This window comes from Notolabrus celidotus, chromosome 23, assembly GCF_009762535.1.
Source record: "Notolabrus celidotus isolate fNotCel1 chromosome 23, fNotCel1.pri, whole genome shotgun sequence".
Classification (NCBI taxonomy): Eukaryota; Metazoa; Chordata; class Actinopteri; order Labriformes; family Labridae; genus Notolabrus; species Notolabrus celidotus.
In genome coordinates this window covers 6,977,966-6,999,095 of record NC_048294.1, presented here as the reverse complement: position 1 = coordinate 6,999,095, position 21,130 = coordinate 6,977,966, and the positions used below count along the sequence as shown (strand labels likewise).

The 21,130-nt window shown below is 42.2% G+C and overlaps 1 protein-coding gene across 6 annotated transcripts in view; it reads right to left on the bottom strand.

Moving 5' to 3' along the window:
* arhgef11 (Rho guanine nucleotide exchange factor (GEF) 11) overlaps positions 1-21,130 on the bottom strand; it is a 33,351-nt gene continuing 12,221 nt past the window's right edge. For 2 of the 6 annotated variants that reach the window (XM_034676632.1, XM_034676633.1), the window contains exons 16-41: positions 20,410-20,506; positions 19,697-19,819; positions 19,128-19,151; positions 18,839-18,965; positions 17,347-17,440; positions 16,909-16,938; positions 16,640-16,769; positions 14,024-14,230; positions 13,811-13,858; positions 13,459-13,607; positions 13,220-13,360; positions 11,625-11,701; positions 11,226-11,351; positions 10,973-11,090; positions 10,733-10,881; positions 10,504-10,579; positions 10,000-10,182; positions 9,831-9,912; positions 9,654-9,734; positions 9,399-9,454; positions 9,158-9,283; positions 8,832-9,065; positions 8,349-8,450; positions 6,133-6,446; positions 4,312-4,444; positions 1-4,206 (exon numbers count right to left, since the gene is read on the bottom strand). In XM_034676632.1, coding sequence (XP_034532523.1) covers positions 4,157-4,206; positions 4,312-4,444; positions 6,133-6,446; positions 8,349-8,450; positions 8,832-9,065; positions 9,158-9,283; positions 9,399-9,454; positions 9,654-9,734; positions 9,831-9,912; positions 10,000-10,182; positions 10,504-10,579; positions 10,733-10,881; positions 10,973-11,090; positions 11,226-11,351; positions 11,625-11,701; positions 13,220-13,360; positions 13,459-13,607; positions 13,811-13,858; positions 14,024-14,230; positions 16,640-16,769; positions 16,909-16,938; positions 17,347-17,440; positions 18,839-18,965; positions 19,128-19,151; positions 19,697-19,819; positions 20,410-20,506 — 3,077 coding nt within the window. In that variant the 3' untranslated portion in view covers positions 1-4,156. Of the gene's footprint in view, positions 4,207-4,311; positions 4,445-6,132; positions 6,447-8,325; positions 8,451-8,831; positions 9,066-9,157; positions 9,284-9,398; positions 9,455-9,653; positions 9,735-9,830; positions 9,913-9,999; positions 10,183-10,503; positions 10,580-10,732; positions 10,882-10,972; positions 11,091-11,225; positions 11,352-11,624; positions 11,702-13,219; positions 13,361-13,458; positions 13,608-13,810; positions 13,859-14,023; positions 14,231-16,639; positions 16,770-16,908; positions 16,939-17,346; positions 17,441-18,838; positions 18,966-19,127; positions 19,152-19,696; positions 19,820-20,409; positions 20,507-21,130 lie in introns of all 6 variants that reach the window. The other 4 variants (XM_034676634.1, XM_034676636.1, XR_004629957.1 and 1 more) reach the window with 3 other exon arrangements.

Genomic DNA, 21,130 nt, shown 5'->3' with positions numbered 1-21,130 from the left:
TTCACGATGTTTTCTTTATCCAGTTTCGTTTTTAATCTCACAAACACATGAATCTGAGACATGAGCTCTTCTTTTCCTTCTGTGCAGCTAAACAATCTCACCAATTTTAAAAACAAGGGAGAAGAAAATAATTTATACATCCTTTTTTTTAAAATCATATCTACAAAAATAAAATCAAATACAAGGACTAAGGCTTTACAGAAAAAAAATTAACATATATAAAACATGTGGGTCTGATCTCTCTATATTACATGAGTGAACAAGATTTTTTTTGTTGTTTTCTCTTTAAAAAAAAAAAAAAGATACAAATTAAAAGACAATGAGATGAGAGTTAAAGACGTGTGTATGCATACAGTAGTTTGCACCATGCAAGGGAAGATTTTGTGCAACTTTTCTTAAAAGAAAAAAAAAAAAGGAATCAGTTGTAGCTTTTTTTTTCAGCCAGTCAGAGCTGCAACGCTGATGATGTCAATGTACAAGAGAGATGTGTGAAGTAAAAGAAATGATTGAAGATGTAAAGAAACTGAAGTGTAGAGGTAGAAAATTGGAGATGAAAAATGCTGTAGTCGAGAGAAGGGAGGGGAGATGAAAGAAAAATAGGCGTTTCATGTCAAATTATGGACAAATGTGGTCAAGTCTTTTTTTCTTCTGTAGTGAGATGATTGATAACCAGCAGAGGAAATGTCCAGAAAGAAAGGAAGAAAAAACAGTTCCCTTAAACCCCACAGGAGAGACATTTCACTTTGGTTGAACTTTTTCCATTTTTAGAACAAATTCCTCAAGTTCAAGCACATCAGTCCCTCAGATCCCCTGACCTGTGATGTGTACGTAGCTCTTATTTTGAAGGTTCCTTTTTTGTGCCAAAGTGACATTCCTTATTGGAGCTACATTGGAGTAAAGAGTTTAAAAACCCTCAGTTTTTAGTGGTAGAATCATGTGTAGTGTGTGAAGAGATTTGGTTCTGTTTGTGTTGTTTTTAAGGAAGGTAGGAAGTCTGAGTGACTCTCTAAAGCACACGTCTGTTAGTATTTGAAACCAGCTCAAATAATATTCAGTCTGTACGGTTTCTTGTAGCTTAATAAAAGAAAAAAGAAGAGCTACTTTAAAAAAATGGTAGTTCTTTCTTTGCGGCAGATTAAATACATGTTTCTGTGCGACGTGTCAGGAAATATTTCCAGAGTTTGAGGAATGGAGAAAGAAGCCTGGTCAATACTTCTTGTGTCAAATCTACGCATTGAAACGCTGCAAGCCCTGTGATTGGTCCGCTGGGCAGCATCGTATTTCCTGTGTTTACAACATTTCCAGAGTTGCTGTAAATCGACTTCACATCCCATCTGATGTCGACTCTTTTTTCTTGTGTTACAACATCAATCAGCTTCAACTTAGCATAATAAGCGGAATCAGGCGACCTGACTAGCGTAGAAATCACACCGCCCACGAGCGTTCAGGTGGATTATAACAGAGACAGACCGCGTAGAGTCAACACAGAAGTATAAACCAGGCTTTAGGGTCAGTCTTTGTAAAATGTGCCTCAAAAATAAAAAAAATTGGAACGTAAATACGTAGTAAACTAACGGAGTAAACATTAAACAGCTCATACATTTGACTGAAAACAGGGCAGAGTTTGACATTTTGGGAAACACAGTATCCAATTTACCAAATTTGAGATAAGATCACCGCCAGCTTTGTGTGCTCAGTCCGAAGTCAAGGCTACGGCTACTGCTAGCTTAGCTTAGCTTGAAGCCTAAAACGGGAAAAACAGCTAGCTGCTTCTGCTGTTTTTTTAAATACTTGGTTTGGCTCCGTCACTTCCTGGAGTCGTCTTGTCATAACAGCGTCATCTGACGACCTGCAACCAATGTTTTGTGTGTATGAGCGTGGTGTAACAAGCAGGACAATGTATAGTGAACAGGTGCGTGATCCAGAATCTGATAGGAATCTGACTTGCACAACCACCTGTTCACTATACATTATCCCATATACTACATCTCCATTAGCTTTGAGCTTTCGCTTTCACAAGTGTATTTTGTATCCTTCAGACAAGCTCAAACTAGATGCTTCCCTTTGGTTACTTTAGGCTAAGCTAAGCCAACCAGCTGCTAGCAGTAGCCTCATACATCCAGGTCCCAAATGCATCTAGATTAGCTGTAGCTTTGGAAACATGTCTTAGATTTTGTTTCCTTAAGACAAGCCCAAACTGGATGATTCCCTTTTGTGTCTTTAGACTAAGCTAAGCTAAGCTAAGCTAAGCAGCTGCTAGCAGTAGCCTCATACATCCAGATCCCATATGCTACATCTCAATGAGCTTTTAGCATCAGCAAGCATGCAAATTAATTTAGTTTAATTCAGACAAGCCCAAACTGGATGTTGCCCTTTGTTTCATTTTGGCTAAGCTATGCTAACCAGCTTCAAGCAGTAGCCTCATACGTCCAGATCCTGTATACGACACCTGGATTAACTTCAGCTTTGTCGAGCATGTAAGAAGATGTTGTTTCTGTCAACCAAGCCCAGGCGGGCGATTCCCTTCATTTCCTTTAGGCTAGGCTAAGCTAAATAGCTGCTAGCGGTAGCCTCATACCTCCAGATATGAAAGTGGTGTAGCTAAACAATACCCTTCCCAAAATGTGAAACTGTTCCTTTAAATTCATTTGAGCTTCATCGTGGTAATAGCAGTTTGTTTTCGTGACGTTGACGTGTTGGTACTTTGCTCCGTGTCTTCCAGTGAAACTTGGCTCCCGCTCTCTCTCTCTGTGTGGAAAGCTACTTGGTAAAGAGCACAGTCCTCTCATTGCTTTGGATGTGGGCTGCATGGATATTATTAACACTGCATATGGTACGACCACTCGACAGGAGAAGGGTGAAGGGAGAAGCTGCTGGTTCACAGTATTGACCGCTGTATTTACACACAAAGTCCGCTACAAGATGCATGGTCGCGTCTCACGGCAAAGACCGTGAAGATGTCAGCGGTGATATTTGGCAGCTAATTCATCGAGCGACAAACAGCGAAAATTCAAGTTTCCCGAGTTTGAATCGGTATTTGTCTCGTTACCTCAACCTGAACGTTTGCTTGTCCTGGAACTTCTCTCTCCCTAAAACATCCCTTATCTTGAAAGCGCGATCTGATCAGCTGTTTGACTCCACTGAGCTTGTGTTTGAAATCCCTGTGAGCCTCTGATGCAGCGCTGGAAATGAGAAAAAAGGAGAAAAATCTGCCAGCATTTCAGTAGTAAACAGCGCAGTAGTGTTTCCAGACTTACAACAAAACAAACAAAAATGATGCATTCAAAGATGAAAATGTTGCACTGAAGCTTTCCAAACTGTCATTCTGTAGCTTAAATGAAGGTTCAAGGATATGTTAGTGATTCCCGATGTGGAACAAAGATGGAGATGAATGAAGTGGTTAAATGATATGTGTGTAAAACTGTGTGTGTGTGTGTGTGTGTGTGATATTGTTTTCCTTACCCAGTGCAAATAACCTGAATAATAACAACACAGTCCTTCGGCCGTGGTGGCAGGTGAACTCAGTGTAAAGCATCCAGTGGAGGCAAGAGGGGAGGGGAACCCCACAGAGGCCATTTTGGCTCAAACATAGAACCAGTGGCACCTCCAGTCCCTGATCCGTCCAACATAGAGAGGGATGCATTGTGGGTAAAGTGCAGGGGTGATGGGTCCCTTGGATTTTCCTTAAATTAACATTTCAACACTTTTCTGATCCGCTCCTTCAAAAACCAGCTCCTCAAAGCGAGACCTACGTCCCAGTCTTCCTTCACAAGTATCCACCTCGCTCATTTTATTCCACTTTCAATACTTCCGACTTTTTCCCCCCTCTCTTTCTGGTCAACTTTTTGTTGCATCGTACTTTTATTCCCTCACTCTGTCCTGGACCCCCTTCATGCTCTGGAAGAATCAGAGGTGTTTTGCAGACTTCAGAAACCCTGCAGAGTCCGGCCAGCAGAAAACGAACAATAGAAACAAAAAACAGTCATGGTCCATCCTGGGATCTGTTCTGCTGCTGGTCTGTACATGCAGAGAGGAGGAGGAGGGGCAAAAGAGGGGTAGGGGAGGCGGGGCTGAGCTGCTCGAGTGTCAGACAGCAAGTACATTTTTGTGCGTCCATATGAGCAACTACAAGTAAATCCCCTCTGTGCGCTCAGCTTCAGAATCCAGTGGACTGAATCTTGGGCTCAGCTGGACTGCCTTCCTTACCTAGTCAGGTTAAAAACAGAAAGATCAGTGTGAGAAATATCTAAAAACTGCCTCTTTAAGCTGTGTTTTTTCCAAACTTTAAAGATGCTTCATTTGCTTTCTCACCGTCTACGGAGCTACGATCCAGAGACGGTGTTCTGGAGACAGTTGCGGAGAGACACAGTTGATCCTCTGACTCCTGATTGACAGACGGCTCTCTGAGGGTTTTCAGAAGTTTTTGATGGGCCTTCTCTATCTCCTGTGAAGGCAGAGAAATAGAATGACATGGTTAGGACACAGCACATTACAGTGAGAGTTGAAAGTGAAATGCTGTCCCACTGTTGCCTGATACAGGATTTCAGGAACTTGACAATCAATGGTCTCTTTTTTTGTTTCATGATGCACCAAATGTGTGGGTGATAAGTCAGGAGGCAGACCAGTTCAACACCTGGACTCTTCTACTACTGAGCCATGCTGTTGTAATACATGCAGAATGTGATTTTGTGTTGTCTTGTTGGTATATGCCAGGTTTTCCCTAAGAAAGTTTGCATATGTCTGGACGGCAGAATATGTTGCTCCAAAACCTGAATATATTAGTCAGCATTAATGTTCCCTTTATAGACAATAACAAGCCGGGTGGTCCCTCTCCATTCTTAGAGCCGAGGGTGCAGCGTCCAGGATTTCCAAAAAGAGTGTCAAATTTTGATACATCAGACCACGGGACCTTTTCTGCCTCAGTTCATTTTGAACGGGTTCGGGCCCAGAGAAGTCACTGCCGTGTCGAGACCATGTTCTCATGTGTATACAAACACATACATACACTGCATTTATGGATGCAGGTTAAAACTGTACCATGAAAACTTTCTTCACAGACGATGGTTTTTGGGAGTGATTTGAGTCCATGCAGTGAGTTCCACTACAGAGTCATGTCTGTTTTTGATGTAGTGCCACCTGAGGGCTCAGAGATCACTGCAATCAAGTATCAGGTTTTGATCTTGTCATTTTTTGACAGAGATTTCTCCAGATTTTCTGAATCTTTTAATGATGTCATGTACAAATTTATACTCGAGAACATTATTCCACAGAGAGGCAGCCATCTTTACTTCTGAGCGACTCAGCCTCCCTGGGATGCCCCTTTTCATGCCTAGTCATGTTACTAGCCTGTTGCAAATTAATCTCATAAGTCAGGAGATGTTCCTTCATGATTTTTTGAACATTACATAACTTTTTATGTGTTGTGTTGTCCTTGTGCAAACTTTTTTTAAACGCATTGCTTGCTTGAATTTCTAATGAGCAAATATTTTTCACTTAACAAGGACATCTTTCAGTTTTTGATATGTAGTTTTTTCTATTTCTTTAATTTTTATATTATTTGGACTTTTTGCCTTTATTGGATAGGATAGCCGAAGAGAGACAGGACACTTGGGGAGCAGAGAGAGGGGGGAGACATGCAGGAAATGGTCGCTGCGGGGAGATCGCTATACCACCAGCGCCCCTTTTTACTCTATCTTAATTGAATAAAGGGTTTATATGATTTGCAACTGTCCCATTTGCGTCCTCACTTTTTTGGTATTTGGGTTGTAACACCTGCAGTGTGAGCACTCAGGTCAAGCTTGAAAATTGGAGTGTACAGTGTAAACACGTAATCTGTGAGCTTTGGCTGTGCATCGTAAACTATTCCCTTGTGCAGTGTGGGATTGCATTCTTTTCAATCTCATAGTGTGTGCTAGGCCTCAGTAAAAAAACACCTGCAAACATGGGTAACAACGTACATCCTACAGAGAGACCGGCCTGTCTTCAAACTATAAAAGAGTCATCTCGTTCTCTCACTTCACCCTCAAATGACACAAAGGCGCCACTTTTACAAGCTTAAAAAACAAAGGAGAAAGAAAAGAGACTTGTGATGAACCTCTAGATAAATACACAGACAGATCATCAGAACCTCACCTTCAGCTGGCGCAGCTTGCTCATTAACCCCTCGATCGTGTGAAAAATCTCGTCCACGTTTTTGATAACATGGCTCTGGTGCCCCGCCTGTGATTGGCCCGTTTCCTCCTCCTCTTTCTGTTCCAGCGGCACAGCCTCTGATTTGTCGGGTTCCTGTGTGGAGGCGGGCGTCTCCTCCTCCGGCTGCGTCTGTAGTGACATGATTTCCTCCAGGGGCTGTGGGAAATGGGTGGCGACAGGGGTGGGAGGGTCTTCGGGGTCATCGGTGACACTTTCGCCCTGCTCTGTAGGCATGACCAGGTAGAAAGTGTTCCCTGCGCACCGGGAAAGTGGGAAAAGGGATGTGCTGTTAGGACCTCCGAGGGCAAAAGTGAAAACAATACAAAACATATATTCTATATAGAGATGTTCCGATACCATGATTTACTTTTCAATTAAGGTCAATCTTAAGATTAGCATGTTGCTGGAGGGGAAATGAGATACCCAGGAAACAGTAAACAGAAAGCAGTGATATAAAAAACATCACTGCTGAGGAGAGTTGGATTTTAACACAACATTTTCTGGGTTTCATGACGTCACCCATCTGTTCCTGAAGCGCCATTTTGAAGCCAATCGTCGGTGGAAGCCATATTGGAAATGTTGAACTCAACCTAACTTCTGTCAAGCTAGTGTGAGATAAAGAGGCGGGCTTTGAGCCTCCTCGCCAACAGCTACAGTTGGCAGCTACTGTCAATCAATTCAGCTGGGCCTGTAATTATACTAAACTCATAATTCAATATCTTCTAAACTGCTGAGTCATGAAAAAAATTCACCTCCTGTACAGTGTGCTGATCGAGAAATTAGCTATCCAGAATACATTAATTTTTTGTACCAGCCTGTAAACGTGTTTATTTCTGTTGTAAAGATCGGCTTTTTTGAATGGGTGTGTATGTGGTTTCAGCTACTTCCAGAACCAGCCTCAAGCTGACACTAGCGATGCAACAATTAAAGATTTTGGTGGTACGATTATTGTGAGAGAAATGATCACAGTTTCATAATTATGCAGATTATTACGTGTTTAATTTACCAACAGTTTTTGAGGGTCCTTCCCCAGCCGACTCGTATCATCGATTCCTCCACAGGTTGAAGGTACATTCAGAGATCAACATGTTATGTTTTATTTTCCGACACAGGTGTCATCGTGATGACCTACTCCGCGGAATGTTTATTTAGTCCCATTTTCTTCTTGTGCCGTTTTGGCAGCGCCTCTTCAGCTGCACTGGACTGATTTTAATAAAATGCCGCCAACAAGTCGTTGACATCTGACTCTGATGGGATCTGGAGTGGTATGGAAATGGGCGGAGGACGCTGCCTCACACTTTTAAATGACGGAGAAACTCTGCATAGGTGTCACTCAAATTTCATTTACAAGTTGTGCCGAGCATAATGTACTGGTCCCTTTTTCATTAGAGAGACATTAGAAAAACTCGGTGTAGCAGAGCCTTCACGATTAGATTAACCGTGATACTTTTAAGCGCGGTTAATACTGAAACCGGTTAATCCCGACATCCCTAGTGGACACTCGAGGAACTGCAGTTTTTAACACTTCTGCATTGGCTTCAATTCTCTCAGCCTGAGGTTGCCGCTTGGTAAAACCTCAAGAATGACAAACATTAAAGAAATCCTGACCTATGAACATGCAAAGCGACTTGAAACAAGCTAAGCTAACATTCTACGTCGCTTTAAGTTAACTTGAATGTAAAAGTGTTGCTCTAAAATCATAACAGTCTATAAATCCAGTCCTTGTTGATTGCAGTCATCACAAGATGTTGATCAGAATTAATTTCCTATTTTTGATATGGTTTCCTTTCCGCTTTTTCTGTGTTTGATTGCCACGCAGCGTGTGATTGGCTGCATGCATCATTACATCATATTTATAACTGTCAAAGGAATTGTTAACTCTTGTATTCCTCTGTTCTTTGATCCCCAGTGTATAACACATCGAGCTGCCAGTAATAAATGCTATTTCTATTGACTGCTTTTAAACACATGGTGGCAGCACTGAAATCTGATTAGTGCAGACTGTCATGATGACAGATCCTACATTTGACGGCAGTACCAGCAGCATGTTAGATACTGGTTTTGGTATCAGAACAACTCCATTTCTTAAACTGAAACCTTAAAGAAAGTGAACTATGATCAAAACTACGGCACCTGACCAACTTAGTCATCATTACCCTGCGCAGCGGCGCCGCCTCTCCGCTTTGATGACTGGCCGGAGACATCATCAGTGATGTCATCAGGGACAGAAGTAGAAGAAGAAGGACCCGCACCCACAGCTATGCAAAGAAGATAGAAGTGTGACAAAGAAAAGTGTGTGTGCGCAGAAGGAGAGTGTTAAAGAGTGAGGTGAGGAGTGCGTGGTTGTGTTGTGAGGAGCAAGCATACAAAAGATCAACAAATTAATCCATCACCAAAAGTGCAGAGAGCATGCAGAGGAGGGCAGCCGTTAAAACAACAAACAGATTTGATCCCAATAAAAAGCCGGAGACCGTTCAGGTGACTTCACTTTCAGTTCAATCAGCACAGACGATCATTCCAAAGGAGAAGACGGTGAGTTTAGTGTCATTGTGTCTGAGGACTGAGTGAGCTCAAAGTGATTCATCAAAACCTGCAGCAGATTTAAAAAACATCAAGCCTCTCCGTCCCGCTCCTGTTACCTTTCCTCACGACCTGAACACTCGGTTGCTCCGCCTCTGGGGGCGGAACTCCCTCAGGCTCTGCCTCCCATTCGTTGGTGCTGAAGTTGAGGACAGTCTCGAGGGACTCCGGCCGCTGCCTCTCTGCGAACGAGTTCCTTTCGTTGCCCGTCTCGTTGGTGGGCGTGTCGTCTGAATCGTGGCTCCAACCATCCTCTTCTAAATCTCTTATTATGAGCTGCCGAAGAGTTTCCACTGCAGAAGATCAAAGAAGAGGAAAAGAATAAATATCTTTTTGAATGTGGTCGATCGACAAGCTGATGCAGTTGTTCTGGACTCCTTCTCACCGTCTTGTAAAGCCGCCTCGGCCACACCGGCTGATTTTCTCTCTGATTGGCTTGAAGGTGCGACTGCTGAGAGCCTGATGTCGTCGTTTGAGGAGTGAGCCTCTGACTGCTCTGTCATAGAGTTATCTGTGGATTACAGAGCGTCACGTGTGAAAAAACAAACACGGAAGCACTTCAGTTCTCTAATCCTGCTATCCTCCATATTTACAGATGATTTCTGCATGTTTTATATGGTTGTTACCTGCAAAGACGTTGCTGCCAGTTGAGACCGGGGATGCACTGCCTAGACTGCGAGATCTTAAAATACAAACAAAACAAACAGTGAGGAAATGCAAGACAGAATAAAACGCCTTCAATTTTTACTGGCGCCCCCATGTGGATAAAATATTCCTCTAATCTCTTCTCTGATTTAGCCCTGTGAACTGAGGCTGTTTTCGAAACGGCCTGCTACAGACTACCTACGAATGTAGCGTGCATAGGGGCTAGTTGAACTCACGAGAGACGCATGGATCCGTGATTGATCAGGGGTGATGAGCCTCCAGAGGACGAGATGGTCTTTTCAAGTAAATCTTTCCAGCTACAAAACAAAAATCAGATCAGTTTCTTCAGAAAAACAGAATCACAGATACTAGTCATGACTGCTCCTGAATAAGAGATTCAGAGAAAAGCTCACGTGTTCTTCTCCGATGACGTCCCGGCCACCAGCTCATAGATCTGCCTCTCCGTGGTGCTGATGACGTAGAGGGCTTTGTTGTCTGGAGAGAAGGCACATCGTCATGTCATTTAAGCATCAACAGAGAGCGACGTTAGCTTTCTTTCTTTAAGCGTGACAACATTCGTACCTGTAGCCACCGATCGCACCAGCAGCGAGTCCAGCTTCACCAGGGGACTGAAAGAAGTCTTGCTGTCCACGCTGCCTCCTCCGCCTCCGCCCAGCCAGCGGGAGGGATACCGGAGCTGCAGCCGGTCATCCGGGCTCCGCTGCAGGAGGACGAGGCAGTCGGACAGCAGCAGTGCTTGGATCTCTGATGTGTGATGAAGAGGAGTGAAACAACAACTTAAATAACAACCTCAGAAATCCTATACTTGTATTTTGGCACAGTAGATGCACAGTTGGGGAGAATCATGGATTTTGACTATCTGGTGGTCCTCCACTAACATTTCGTCTCGTTCGTAAGTGTTTATATCAACTGTGAAGTATTTCAGCTTGTTGTCTCGTCTTCATCTTGAAAAAATAAGGTTGTTAACGAACATCTATCGTCATAATTTTCGTTAACGAAATGAATGCTGGAGTGCAACCGACCTGATAATAGCAAGCAGAAACAAAGGATGACTGAAACACTGACCTATCTGCTTGTCTTTGCTGACTTTCCACGTCAGAGGACCTTCGTGGATCATTCTCTTCGTGGTGAGGTCCAGACTCTGTAAGAGACGAGAGGCAAACACATTTAAAACAAGAGATCGGCCACAGATTCTTGAGCTAAAATTAGCCTCAGCTCGGCTCGCAGGAACAGCTCTGCTTCAATCAGTGAACACTAACAACAATAAAGACGATGAGGACGGTTGAAGGCAAACCTTGAACTGAGGCGCAGCATCCAGCCTGCGTTGGTACTGGTTGAGTCGTTGCCGGTGTTCTGTTTCCCTCACGACCTCGTTTACCGCCTGCAGTATTCCTCGGCAACACACCTGAGCGCTCTGAAGAAAGGGGAGGTCTGACGATCCAGCTAAACAACAAACAAGAATGTACACATGTTAAAAAAACATCCTTTCTGGCATGTTAGTCGATGTGGAGGGTTTTATTTGTGGACGTCTCACCCTCTGTGTGTTTCATGATGTTGTCCAGCAGCAGAGGGTATTTTGTGAGTCTCTGCATCTCTGACACCAGCAGGTCTTTGAGCTGCAGCCGCCGACAGTGAGGACTGGCTTCACACTCCTGAACACATGTGGAGAAACGAAGGAAAAGGTTGATCGACGAAGAGGTACAAAGAAACAGCCACCTCGCTCTCTTTCTAACGTCATTCATTTCATACAAACGTGCACATGTGTGTGTGTTTGTGTGTGTTTGTACCTGGATGATGTGGGCAAAGCGGGGGTCTTTGCGTTGTTTGTTCTTGATGAGCTCCAGAGCCTGAGTCTGCTGGCTGCACAGCTGAGATGCTTGTTCCTGAAACTCGTCTCCAGCTGCACCTTCAAACTGCAAACACACAGCTCTGTTAGCGCTCCAAATGATTGTATGCACGCTTCAAATCCTTACAGGTTTAGTGATGAGGCTTCAGATCAAATTTAAGATTTCAAACATGTGATCAGAAGATTCCTGGGAGATGTTAAACTGAAGCTAACTCAGACAGTGCAGTGATGCTTTCCAGGAATAAGAAAACAAGCAACCACAAGAGGCAATTCTGTTTAGACAACAAATGCAAGAAGACTAAAATGGAGATAAAAGGATGCTGGTGATGATCATGCTCACCCTGGCTAGCATGACGTCCCCGATGTCCTGCACGATGGGCGTCTCTCTTCGCTTCTTCATCGCCTCGCACAGACTTGCTGCAAAGAAGCCAAACAGGAGTGATGTTAATAGAGTAAAAGCATAAATACTCCAGACTAGATAATCCTTAATAGAACTAAATGTAACAGAGATTAAACCGGATTCTTTGTCTGAATAAAAAATTGTGAAAAAAGTGGAATTTTCATTGGAGGTGAAAATCCTGAAAAAAAATTGCCTAATGCAAAAAATCATGAAAAAAGTGCACATTTTTTGTTAGATGGGAAAATCATGTTTTTGTTTTTTTTGGCAGATGTGAATTTTTTTTTGAGATTTTAACATTTATGAAAAAAACTAACAGTTTTCACGTCCAGCTTGAAAGTCATGACAAAGTTGACATTTTTTCATGCACAACAAAATTCATGAAAAGATGAGAAAATATTTTGTAAATCGCAAAAAATCATGAAAAAAGAGAAATTTTTTGATAGACATGAAAAATCATATTAAAAAAAATCTAATCCAACGAATTTTTCATCTAACACGAAAAATCGTGAAAACAGTGAAAGAAATGTGTTGGATGTGAAAATCATGTATGTTTTCTTTTTTAAGTTTAACATTTCTTTTCGAGATTTTCACAAAAAACTTATCATGTCCAGCTTGAAAATCATGACAAAGTCCACATCTTAAAAAATAAAAATCGTTTAAAAAAAAAGAAAAAAGGATACACTTTGTTCATCGCAAAATCATAAAAAAAGTGACATTTTTTTTGATAGACATGAAAATCATAAATTGTTCCTTTTTTTTTGGTCCAACGTGAAAATCCTGAAAAAAAACCTTGTCCAACATGAAAAATCACGTAAACAGTGAAAGAAATGTGTTGGATGTGAAAATTGTAAGAAGTGAAGATATTTCTTCTGACGCACAAATCAGCACAAATGTTAAAATTTTGGTTCTGACTTGAAAATCATAAAAAAGGCGAAAATGTTGATTATGATGTGAAAATCATGAGACAAATTTACATTTGTTGTCCAACCAAACAAATCACAAAAAAAGTGAAAATAATTTAATTCATGAAAAAAGTGAACAAGTCAGCTCATGTAGTCAGGCAGTAATATCAAGCTTTACACTCCATTGTTGGCTTTAAATTAAAGCTCAGAGCACATGTTGACTCAGTAAAGCTGCAGGTTGAGATTACACCCAACAGTTACAACCTCAGCTCAGTATTTGCTTCACTTATTATTATTTACACAGCGACACAGAGCCCTGAATTCATATTGACTTTAAGTACAGTTTACTGTGCAAACACGGACAGCACAGGCAGAGGAAGAGGGAAGCAGAGACGTGCAAGTTCTATAGTCCATTTATTAATCTGAATACAGCCTGATGGTCTTAATTTAATGGCTGTTACCTAGATTAAACTTCTGCAAACTTAAGTCTCACTTTTCTCATGAGACAATACGCTAAATTAATATCTAATAACAGAAAAACAAACACGAAGCGCCAGAAGCTGGGTTCAAACTCTGCTCAGATTCCGATTTCTAAATCTGCAAACATGCAGACACACGTGCACACACACTTACCGTGGAGTTCATAGACCTGGGGCAGGTTGGGGAAGATGCAGGCCAGCTCATCAGAGTTCAGCACAGACCTCATTTTCTGGAAGAACACCTGGTCCAGGACCCTCAAGGTCCGCAGGTGGGACGCCTCGGTGGTGAAAAGCTCTGAGAGGAATGAGAAGAGAGAGGGGGAATTTATGAGGCAGCTGTGACGCATCAGTCCGAATGTCCTGCAGCATGAAGTCACAGCTCTGGACTCGTACCGTATATGACGGCCTGTCTGTCCACCTCCCTCGTACTGAGTGTGGCGAGGAGCTGAGGGGGAACCGTGTCCTGCCAGTTCTGACTATCACACACCTCCTCCTCCAGGGCCGCGGCGTCCGGCAGCAGAGCCAACGGCGACTCTACGCTCCTGCAGAGTCACACGCACACACACAGGTAGAAGAGATGAGACAACATAGGAGGACGGAAAATAGAGAAATATGGGTATGGATGGAGAAAAGTAGGTTAAATTCCAAGTCTGGATAATAGACGATGCAGATCCACATCACTTTAAGTCAGCCATCTTTATCTACACTCATGGCTGACCATCTCTGGGGATTTCTGGAAACTCACCTGCGTCTAGACCGAGGAGTGTATGGGGGTGTAGGGTTCTCTAGAGACCTGAGTGTGAGAGAGAGTGTGAAGCTTTCGTTACATGAGGGGAAGTTTTCTCTGCTAAGCTAAGTATCGTCATTCATATCTGCCTGAGAGATTCCAAAAACATCTTTTCAGTCATGTTTCAGAGGCATTGAGTGAAAGCACGCGGAGGAGCGAGCGCGTCTGTACCGTGCAGAGCTGCTGGATGCAGACGACGAGGTGCTGTGCTGCAGCGGCCTGAGCCCCGGCCCCTCCCTCTCCTCCCCGCAGTCCTCCATGTCCACGTCGCTGCGGGAGCGAGGGACGGACTCTGTCCCCGAGACGACACCCCGCCGCCGACCTTCTCCCTGAGCCTTCAGGGACTCACTACGAGCCAGACGCACAGAGACCGTCGGGCTGCGGGAGATAGAGAGAGACAGAGAGAGAGAGAGAGATGAAGGAAATGCTCTCAGTGAAGGTCTGCAACGCTGCAATGAATATGTAACAGATTATGGTGCAGTTTAATAAGAGAAGTTAATGCTGCAAGAAAGGATCCAGATGCATATTTAATACTGACATTTATCAGTAAACACTTTATTTAATAATGCAGCTAGTTTGGGGAATATCTCAATAACACCAAAGCTGTAAGGAAAGCAGACAGATCATGAGTTTCACTTTAGAATTTAGTTTATAAAGAAGAGCTTTAGTTATCTTTCAGAATATGAAGTTTGTGTTTCTTTGAGTAAAGGCAGTAGAAGCCTGTTTGGGAGGGATGTTGTTGGATGTTTGTCAGAGATGTTTGGTGTCAAGGTCCCTTTGAATGTTAAAACTCTGTGTGCTGGAAATATATCTGAGGGACTTTGGGCAGAGTTCAGGACGGACCAGGCTTCAGGACTTTGGACTTCTTCAGGCTCAGAGAGCTATCACACTATGTTGGAAGGGTATGGACGCCCCATCTTTGAGAATGTGGATAGAGGAGCTTTCAGGCAGCGTTGGACTGGAGAGACTGACATATATTGTCAATGGAAAACTGAGGGACTTTACTCAGCTCTGGGAGCCATACATGGCTATCATCGGGGATGTTAAGGTGGACTGTCTCTAAAAGAAACTGTGGGAATCACAGTTGGCTAATTTAATTTAATTTATTTTGCACACTTGCCAATTGATTTTGGTACGGGCAGATGGGGTAGGTGTTTTTTTTTTGTGTGTGTGTGTGTGTATGCTGGATGAATCTTTGTCTATGTTCTTGAATGTTCATGTATGTAATGAAAAAATTCAATAAACATATTGTGGAATAAAAAAAAGGCAGTAGAAGCCTGTTGAAGTGCTCTAAGTAAAACAGTTACAAACCATGTCTTTCTAAAACTCTAAGAGGTCAAACCTGGGGGACAGCGAGCCGAGCTGCCGCTTACCCTGGCTAAGTTTATTCCGAGAAGCTAATCCAGCATTATAAGATTTAACCAGGGGCAAACTTATCACCAAAGGTCTGCTTCTTGTTTTAAAGCTGTTTCAAGTTTTTCTTAAACCTTCCTTGGCATGCAGAAGATGTCTAGGGAGGGGGCTTCATGCTGAGCTGCTGCTTACCTGAGTTTAGTTTATTCCCAGGAGCTACGGTAGGATTATCTCAGTGTTCATGCTTTTAAGATTTTACCAGGTACCAAATAATCCTCTTATTTCTAAGAAAGTTCAGGGGGGAAAAAATCTGTCATTCTTATACTGTATGTTCTTTGGCTGGCACAGGTTGCCTAGTGAGTGGGCTGCAAGCTGAGGTGTCGCTTACTGTAGCTTGGTTTATTCCCAGGAGCTAAAATAGGATTATCTCAGTGTTTATGGTTTTAAGATTTTACCAGGTACCAAATTATCCTCTTATTTGATATTGCAGGGAAAAAGAAATGTATACCTTATATGTCCTTTGGTGGGCAAGTAAACACTAGTAAGGGGGCTGCTTCCTGAAAGGTCACTTACTCAAGCTTAGTTTATTTCTTGCAGTTAAACTTGGATTATCTCAGTGTTCACAGTTATAAAATTTTACATGGCAAAAAAAATATAAAGGACACAAGATGTCTAGGGAGGGCGATGCGAGCTGAGTTGTCGCTTACTTGAGCTTAGTTTATTTCTGGGAACTAAACTGGGATTAGGTTATAAGATTTTACCAGGGGGGCAATTTTTAGGGCTGTTTCAGAGGAAAAAAATGTTTTTCTGAAATGCTTTTTGGCAGGGGTAAGATGTCAAGTTAGGGGGCTGCAAGCTGAGCTGCTGCTTACTCTAGCTTAGTTAATTTATCAAAGCTAAATGAGGATTACAGCAGTGTGCATGATTATAAGATTTTAGCAGTGGAAAAAAATATTTTATATAAACATTCATTTGCGCACAGGATATCTTGTGAGGGGGCTTCTAGTCTGAGCTGCCATTTAAGTTTATGTTAGCATTTTTTTAAGCAATCTATCTATCTATCTATCTATCTATCTATCTATCTATCTATCTATCTATCTATCTATCTATCTATCTATCTATCTATCTATCTATCTATCGATCTATCTATCTAGAAGCCTTACAGAAGTTCCCTTTAACTCTCACTTCACAGCCCCTCAGTCTCACTCTTATTTCTCTTCAACAGAGGACATGTAATTTTTTTTTCTGGCAGCTCAAGCAACAAAAAAAAGCAGGCTAACCAAATGTTGTTTCTATTATTGCTGTGAACAAACTGTCTCATCAGTTAATAGAGTGAGAATGCTCAAAGTTTATCATCCTGTCGGAGATTATCTGTACCTGGATCCTCTACTGAGATGGTTTCCCGCCCTGTGTGACACCACACTTCAGACCTACCTGTCCATGCTGTCATCTCCCAGACTGCTAGTGGAGAGCCTCTGGGGGTCGGCGCCGTCCCCTCCCTCCTCCCCCGTCTCTGTGTTGTTCTCAAACTGCTGAATGATGTTCCTCACGCTACCGGGACGGACTGCAAACACAAATATCACTACATTTACCTGTTTTGATGAAACAACACACTCTCTAACAGCAGGACAGGTTGATGAGTTTAAAATAAGATGGATCCTCTGGTAACGTACAAGTGAAAGGTAAAGTAAACAAATGTATACCTTCAGTGGGTGACAACGGGATATGGAATGCTACAAAACAAGATCGAACCAAACAGAAATAACAAAATCAGAACAACAAAACAACAAAATCAAATAAAAAATAAACAATAAAAAGGCAAACAGAGGGCGGGGTGAAATCAATATAATGAGACATGTTCAAGAGAGAGCATCACATGTTTGTGTTAGCGTGTTTAACTGTAATGTGCATGGGAACCAGCGTGATCGGTCAGAGCTTGTACTGCTTGTGTTTGTCAGCATTTGATAAATTAATGATGAACATTTTAGTGAAAAGTCAAAATTTTCCGCAAATTTCTCCATTTTTATTTCATAGTTCTGTGCATACTGTAGATATGTGTGTGTGTGTGTGTGTGTGCGTGTGTGTGTGTGTGTGTGTGTGTGTGTGTGTGTGTGTGTGTGTGTGTGTGTGTTTGTATTTACTGGACTGGGATGTGGTCCTGGGTTTGCCGATGTACTTCAGGATGGGATTTCTCTTTTTATCCTCTCCATCTTTATCCTTCTTGATACCACTCAGCTGCAGAGACAGGAACCATCAGACAGAGTCATATCATCAGCATACAAGCGTAACTCCTCTTGAATTTCTCTTGAATTTATTTCATGTTTCAGGATATTTGTGTGTTTTATAACTTTCTGCTCAAGAGCCAGGTTTTAAGAGTCTACAGGAAATGTAACATAAGAGGTAACGCAGTTGAAATGTTTCAGAAGTGATGAAACTTTTGTGAGAAACCGCTTTTTTTTCACTTTTTTTACACACTGAGTAAATACACTAAATCTGGCATTACAATATGTATCACATTACATCACAACCATAGACTGTATAAATAATGGATGTAGTATCCGTGACATCACCCATCTGTTTCTGAAGCGCTGATTTGAAGCCAATCAGCGGCGTCCATATTGGAAATACTGAACTCAATCTAACTTCTGTAGAGCTAGTGTGAGGTAAAGAGGCGGGCTTTGAGCCTCCTAGCCAACAGCTACAGTGTTCCCGCCTGCCAATCAAGTCAGCTGTGCCTCCCATTGGAAGACTTGCAGTTGGCATTCTTCTTCTTGTGTTACTTAATGCTGCTAGCAAACAGCTTTAAGATGGTCTATAGCCACCGTCTGGTGGGAATACCATTTTACAACCAGGCACCGGAGAAAACGATAAAAAATTTTACTTTTAAAATGAGAAAATATTCAAAGTAACTCTTCGATTTTTACTAAGTGAACGAATATTCGAATAGCATTGCCCATCCCTATTAAATAGCGCTTATTTTCTATATTTGGATAAAGTTACTAACACATGGAAAAAAAGCATTCAGTAAATCCAGATCAGAAGCATAGTCATAAACAGGCAGCTAATATTGTGTTGTACTTTGAAGTACATGCACAGCCTGCTAACGAAAACAAAACAAACACAAGCTAACATGCTAACAGCCGTCTATTTAAACCAATAGTTGGAGTTTACATTAACAACATTAACATGGATGCTTCGTAATGAATGTCCTCAGATTCTCAATTTTTGTCTAAGTAGCTTTTTAACTCTCTTTTTTCAAAATATGCTTTCGATTCACGGGTCGTCTCTTCAGGTCAGAGAATCCAGAAGAATCACATCCTTTAAAGGTTTTAACACTGAATCTAAATCAGGACTAAGATTCAAATCTGAATGTGTAGACTGAGGATTATAGATATTCAATAAGGTACAACGCCACCAACAAGGAAATGGTGTTTTAATTTGAGCTAATTCTTTAGCGAAAAGTTTCCACACAAATCAAACTTCTGACTGATTTCTGTTCTTGCACATTTTGAAAAATAAACACTACTTAAAAGGACAAAGCAGACGTTAATCTTACTGTAAGCAGAATTTAATTTCTTCAGCATCACTCGCTCCAATTAGACAAATACTAAACACTTTTCATGCCGCTCTCACCTTTTTGGTCTTCAGGAAAGCGAGCCACTTCTCCTTCTCTGTGCTCAGACCGGGGAAAACCTTGGAGTCCCTCAGTTTGATGCCAGAGTGCCGCAGGTAGAGGAGCACGGCCGACGCCAGCGGAGAGCTGAAAGAGAAAGAGAGAGAGAGAGAAAGAGAGAGGGAGGACAAACATGGTGGAAGGAAACGTGAGGAGACCAGGAGGAGGAACACACATAAAAATAAAGGTGTCAAGAACAAACACAGCAAATTGCCAACACAGGTGTGTCTGCTAAATCCCATCCTTTACCTTCTGTCCTCTTCGTGCTTTGATCTGGAGAAACAGAGACATAAAAACGCTGTTAGCTCCTTCCACAACAAACAACAGGCCTCGGCAGAAATATCCAGCTGTGATCCTCAAAGCTAAATCCGACGCAGGTGTAAGAATCCGACTGTAGTGCAGCGGTCATGTGACGGGAATTGCCTGTGCATGTGGAAAGTCAGGGAAGTAAATGTCATGTGGTTTCCAGGGCTGGCTTTCAGTGGGAATGACCTTTGTTATGATAGCTTGGATGAGCTCCTTCTGTCGCTTTGTAATAACTGTTTTATTGGGCCTCGAACGTCTGACCCTGTTGCTGGGGAAACCTTTTTAACATTCATGGTGTGCGTGTGTTAATATTTACTTCATGATTGGAGACGTACGTGAAAGCAAACAGAAAAAAATCTGTTTCAAGTCAAAGCTTGCATAAGATGAAAATTAAGTTCATGCATTTTTCATTTAAAAAAATCAGCCCATCTTCTTTAATTTCACATCTTTGACACAGAGATGAGTCATCCTGCTCAGAAAATGACCCTACGCTCATGATGCAACACACTCACAGTATTTCCCAGAGCGCAGTGACCTGTCTGTCCACCACCTGTCGCTCCTTCAGCGGGTCCCCATCCAGCTGCTGCAGGTCCCCCTCTCCAAACAGAGAGCCCAGACCCATCATCTGCTTGTTCCTATGAAACACAAAATCAACAGGTTACCATCACAAACTGATAATGGACGTATCTGTGACGTCACCCATCTGTTTCTGAAGCGCTGTTTTGAAGCAAAATGTCAGCGGGAGCCATATTGGAAATGTTTAACTCAACATAACTGCTGTTGAGCGAGTGTGAGGTACAGAGGCGGGCTTTGAGCCTCCTAACCAACAGCTACAGTGTTCCAGCCTGTCAATCAAGTCAGCTGTGCCTCTTGTAATGGAAACTTGTAATCTTAATATCTTCAAAATTGCCGTGTTATGAAAAAAATCATCCCCCGTACAGTGTGTGCCCATCGAGAAATGAGCTATCCAGACTACACTCATTTTGTACCAAACATGTTTATTTCTGCTGTAAAGATCGGCTTTTTTGAATTGGTGTTTATGTGGTTTCCGGTACTTCCAGTTTATAACACTTCCGCATGGGCTTCATATTTTTGAGACCTGAAGTTGCCGCAATCCCTGTAGACGGGTATATAACAATTTTGAAATCTTAAATAAGACAGAACGTCTGAATACCGCTCGATAACTCAGAGTTTGAATGCAACAAACCAGAGAGAAGTAACGCACCTGTAGTCCTGAATCTGGTCCTGGATGTCAGGCAGCACTTGCTGCTGCAGCTCGGACAGAGGTCCTCTGATGTCCTCCTGAGCATGGAGTCGACTTTCTGAATGCACAAATGATAATACTGCACTTTATTTATTCAGCACTTTTCAAAACAGGGTTACAAAGTGGTTTACGAATGAGAAAGATACTAACAGAAAATAAAAGAGAAATGTGAGGAATATGAGAAACAAAACAGGAGAAGAAGTTTAAGACTACCGAAGATAAAATAATGAACTAATATAAAAAGGCTAAAAGGGGCTATAGCATGGCGGGTTTAAGCATGCGCCCCATGTACAGAGGCTATAGTCCCTGTCGCAGCAGTCGCTACCACTTTCTGCATGTCTTCCTCTATTCTCTACTCCCAACGTTTCTGATCTCTCTTCAGCTGTTCTTTCAAACAAAGGTGAAAAAAAGCCCCCCAAAAAACAAAACCCACCAACAGATAGAAGGAATAAAAACAAAACAGGAAAAGATCAAAGTCTGAAACAATCAAGAGATCAAAAAGATCAAATCCTGCTTTTGATACGGTCTAAAATTGAATAAATGCAGCGTCAGGAGGATTAAAACAGGCTAAGTTAGTGTCTCCGGTAAAAGCATGTCTTTGAAAATGTGTGTTTCATTTTTTTTTAAGTTATATTTTTGGGCTTTTTTGCCTTTATTGACAGGACAGCTGAAGAGAGACAGG